The following is a 4,931-nucleotide window of genomic DNA, read 5'->3' on the forward strand; positions in this document are numbered from 1 at the left end:
AGTCCATTTCTTTTTGTCTGCTGAGGAAGAGTCCAGGGAATACAAAGGTGCTGCTCACACAAATGGATCTTTGAGTCACTGCACATGCTGCTTTAGTGTAACTCCAGGCTCAATATACAGGCGAAAACACAGCATAAATGAGAATTCAGAAGTTCATGAAGATGACTACAAGATTATTAACATTTCTCTTCAACTACTGATTTGTCATAACGCCACTTTGTTAATGTTTGATTCTCTCCAAATGTCAGAAACTTGTTACTCTTCACACAAGAGTCAGATTTGTATCCACCGTATTTTCTGGACTATAAGCTGCACCTGTGTATAAGCCGCATCCGCTCTATTTAAAAAAAAAAGATATGCAACCCGCAGATATTTATGTTGTTAGATTAGATATTTACTACATGTACAGAAGGATTTTGAACTGTAAATGATGTACATGTTTGTACCTAAATAGATCCTTTCCTAACAGTGTCTTTTAACACGGCAGCAACTTTGCTGATTAAAACGGGACAGAACCAAGAGAAAATAACCAGTATTTATTTATCTGTTTGAAATCTGCTTCTACCTACTTCTATCTGCTAAAGAAGAAGTAGCGTATTCTTCTTTGCATTTATTTTGTCTTAGTTTTGATTCTAATTCCGGTTAGAGCGGCCCGAGTGGTGGAAGAAAAATCCACAGAAATAACCTTTGTATAAGCTGCATGGTTGAAAACCTATGAAAAAGTAGCGGCTTATAGTCCAGAAAATACGGTACATCAGTGGCTTTGGATTTCAGATCCCTCCTGCAACTCATTTCAAATGATTAACATTTGTGTTCCTCCCTCGTCTTTATATCGTATGCCTCACATTGCCTTCCTGAGGATATGAGTCTTGGTACGGAGACAGGAGCGGTCAGGGATGAATCCCACCAACTGTACTCCGGTGACAGCACGCAGGTCGGCCTGTGGTCGATCAGATAGCGGTTCAGGTAGCTCTCCTCCAGTTCTCTGGGCGTAACTTTGTTTGCCTGGTCCTGCAGGATAAGTACAGAACAGGCACGAGCCAGTTTGTACATCTCAGAAACAGACCCCCCGTAGAACTCAGACGTGTAATAAAAGTCTCCTTCATCCTCCTCCACACAAGCCGAGGATACTTCTTCAACCTCGTAAGGGAAAGCCGTTCGTGGCATCCCATAAAGTTCTGGATGCAGCGTAGCCACAAGGTCTCCCAGGATTTCCTCCCTCACTGGGCCCACAAACTCCTGGTCCACGTCGATGCAGAAGATGTACTCAACGTCGCTGTCGACCAGGTCCCTGATGACATCGGCGAGGAGGATGATTCTACGATAGGCCAACCTGTCCCAGCCAGGCAGCTCTGCAACCTGAACCACCTTCACGTGTCGTCGAGGCTCCAGCTTGACCGGGGGATCCAGAGAACTGGGATCTCGGTCTGTGAGGATGTAATATGTGACCTTCTGATCAGGGAGAAAGTAGGTTTCAGCGGAGGAGAGAAAACGTCTGTGATAGCGCACATATGTACCCACCACGAGGGCAAACAGAGCTACGTGGACTCCCCGTTTGGTGAATTTTGCCCTGCGCCACGCTGAATCATCAATGTCACCCCACACCAAAGGAGCCCCCCATGATGTTTCCGCAGGAGTCAATGGTTCTGCTGACTTCATCACCGTCAGATCTGTCAGTATTTTTCCTCTTTCCCCTCCAGAGGAGTGATAAATAAGCTGAGCTGGCTCCAGACTGACAGCGATTTTATGTCCGTGAAGAAAGTCTGGGGAGACAGAGAACTGTTTTCAACTATTTCATTTTTCAACAACATATTTGTTTCTTTTCAGTCAATTTGAAGGAAAAAGTCAATTTCAGTATTTGTAGAATACTCTTTGGAGCTATTGAATACAATAATTAGACAAAAAATGAAGAACATTGCTTAGATAAAGTTTAGTTTAGTTTATGTCATGTTCAAGCATTGTCCTCATACAAAATGTGGGAACATAATCTTCTGTACACTTACATATGATAAGAAACAGGAGAAAACAGCACAGGAAGAGTTGTATTCTGGACATTCTGATCGGGCCTGTTTGAAGGAGAACACACAGATGCACAAAATAATCTCATAAAACCTCCTTTTACCTCCAAATGTTCCAGTTAAACTTCATAAATGAAAAAAACAAAACAACCTGATCTCATAGAAAATGACTGGAATATGTATCACATCCTGTGGATGTCTGGTAGCCATAGATAGCACAAATAAGGCAATCTGTTAATATCTAGCTTGTAGTATGCAATTGTACACGCAAAACAATTTCTATCAAATAAAAGAAACTAATGCATGTAAGAAGAATAAAACTATACAACTAACAACTGCGCATGTGATGCTGCAAGCACATATGTCAGAGAGAAGGCCAGACAGATGACTGTCACAGTTCTATAAAGAGAACCCTGTAATTACGGATGATTTCATGCTGCAGAACCTGGTTGGCCCTTTATGAACTGGGAGATATTCTTTTGAAAATGAATTGCTGACCTATTTGTGTCTAAACCTGATCTTGGTTGAATCAATCCCAATCTCACTGTCTCGTGGAGCAACTTAGCTTCAACACAGCGTGTACTGCATGTAACAGCATAACAGTATACTGTTTATAATCATTGAGAAGAGAAGTGAAAAGATGTGACAATAGAAGCGCAGGAGAGGTGGAGCAGAGGCCACTGAGTTTGCACTAACCTGAAGGTGTCTTGCAGAGCAGCAACAGGGTCATACTATGTCCGACTGGTGGATAAACAGGCAAATCTTTTTCTGAAGGTACTGCTGTTGCCTCCTCCTGTGTCTGTGTTTCTCTGTTGCTCACTATTTCTCTTCCTGGAAGTCTGCTATTAAAGTATTTTTCTGTCTTTTAAATTTCCCTAACCTCCCCCTGTTTTTCTTTCTTCCTTTCCTCTCCTTGCATTGCTACCATGCCATTTTCCACTCCTGGTTCTTCGCATATCTTGCACCCCTCTCCCCCATTCCACATTCCTTCTCAGGCTTTTGCAGTATTCACTTTTGGAGCAAAACCAAAGCGGCCAGATGTTGGGGGTGTGTGGGGATGAGCTGAAGTGTGGGTAGGGAAGCCTAATTACTGAAGATATGCACACACTGAAGAGCAATTAATATGTTGTCTTCCTGTTGATGTTGCAAGGAGAACCTTTTCTTCACGACATGAAAATCCAGATAGTTACAACAGGTATTTGTTTCATTATCTTTGTAGAATAGGCAGCTTATAGTGTGTCAACATGTCACAGAAAATAAAATAGAAATAAAGGACAATTTTGTAAACAAGTCTTGATTCTTGTGTTGCCCATTTTGTCCACAAGGTGGCGATATTCAATTTGAAATACGCTGAAAGAATCACCTACATGTAAAAAAAGACAACGTGGCAACTTTAAAGAGATCTTAATATTGGACATTCTCGTCTTCTGTTATTCTCATATCATACAATGAATTGAAAGCATTAACAAAAAGGCAAGGAAGAGATTTGTATTGCAGCGTTAGGTCAAATATATGTCAGTCATTATAGCTTTGATATATATTCATATTTTTAAATTGACAAAGAATAACAGATACGTTCATTTGGACTATCTACAGCCTCAGATTGCCTCCTCCTCCTGTCAGGACATCACATGATGTTGTGAGTCTAACATTTCAGATTTATTTTAAATAATTTTCTTGCCAAAGTATATATGTAATTAAAGTTAATTACCCCCTTCCTTGTTAAATTGAATTTTATGAAAGGTAAATTCATTTCCAGACAGTAGCCTACTATCAAGACTTAATATCAGAGACATATCCATCTGTAATTAAAATGAGTACAATCTTGAAACTGCCTTTTCTGTGAAATAAATGCATCGGTTATCAAAAATTCACACTACAACTCACAGGAAAGGTGTGCCAGCTTTACCTACATGCAAAACAAGAGACCAAAATGTTTATTTTTGTACCATTTATAGTAATATTCCCCTTCTGTCTCAGCATGCAAATATTATAAAATGATCAATTAATACTAAATACAACCACTGTTGTGTGAAAAAAAAGCGTATTCTCTGCTGATATGAGAGTTTAGTATTTCCAAGAGAAAAAGATCATCCGGTCCGTGCCAGATCACAAACTTTGGTAAATACAAACGCAGATGAAATACTAATCATGGCAGATTACATTTTTTCTTTTGTCTAGATCTAGAACAATAAAGAAAATTAAAGCTGCGAGCAGCGTTGATCGGGCCCTCGCACTCATGGCCACTGCCCCCACATTCCTGTTACATGTAATATCACTATTGCCTTTGGTGTCCACACCAAAGTCAACTTATCACCATAAGCATATTAGAAAATAACAACATTCTAAGGTTCTGGAGATGGAGTAAATGACCAAAAATGTGCACACAAGTGTTATGGCAAATCTCTTGACATGGAATTACACCATTTTAAACAATTTTCTTTGATTTGAATTGAATTCAATATACTTTATTGTCCCACTTGGGGAAATTTGTCTTGGCCTCGACAGCTGAGCCACAAATCACAAATTCAGCAACAATTACACACATTACACCAATTGAAACATGATAAAAATCACCATAATAAAACACAGTATAAAAAAATAAATTTATTAATAAAATGATTGCAAGTCTTTTGGCCTCATGGAGTTTTATGGAGGTTGGCACTAATTAAAGCGATTCAATTTGCACTTGAAAACCCTGTATCGTCTCCCAGAGGGCAGTAGTATTCGGAGTAAAGGATGTGGGAAGGCTCGGCTACCGTCCTCTGGGCCTGCCTGACAACTGTTTGATCATAGCTGACCTGCAAGAAATGACGGCCCCTTTTCCCCATCACTTTCATGGCTGTACGCACCAAACGGGCCAGTTTGGTTTTCAGCCTGACAGTAAGGTTCCTATACCAGGCTTAAAACAAG

The 4,931-nt window shown here is 40.2% G+C and overlaps 1 protein-coding gene across 1 annotated transcript; it reads right to left on the bottom strand.

The window, feature by feature from the left end:
* Positions 1–732: 732 nt before the first annotated feature.
* Positions 733–2,945, bottom strand: LOC133449503 (globoside alpha-1,3-N-acetylgalactosaminyltransferase 1-like). Its single transcript, XM_061728661.1, has 3 exons — positions 2,715–2,945; positions 2,004–2,066; positions 733–1,763 (listed from the first exon to the last, which is right to left on the bottom strand). Exons 1-3 carry the CDS (start codon positions 2,746–2,748, stop codon positions 802–804), a joined length of 1,059 nt encoding a protein of 352 aa, XP_061584645.1. The 5' UTR covers positions 2,749–2,945; the 3' UTR covers positions 733–801.
* Between the last annotated feature and the right edge of the window lie 1,986 nt (positions 2,946–4,931).

This window comes from Cololabis saira, chromosome 8 (genome assembly GCF_033807715.1).
Source record: "Cololabis saira isolate AMF1-May2022 chromosome 8, fColSai1.1, whole genome shotgun sequence".
NCBI classification, from domain to species: Eukaryota; Metazoa; Chordata; class Actinopteri; order Beloniformes; family Belonidae; genus Cololabis; species Cololabis saira.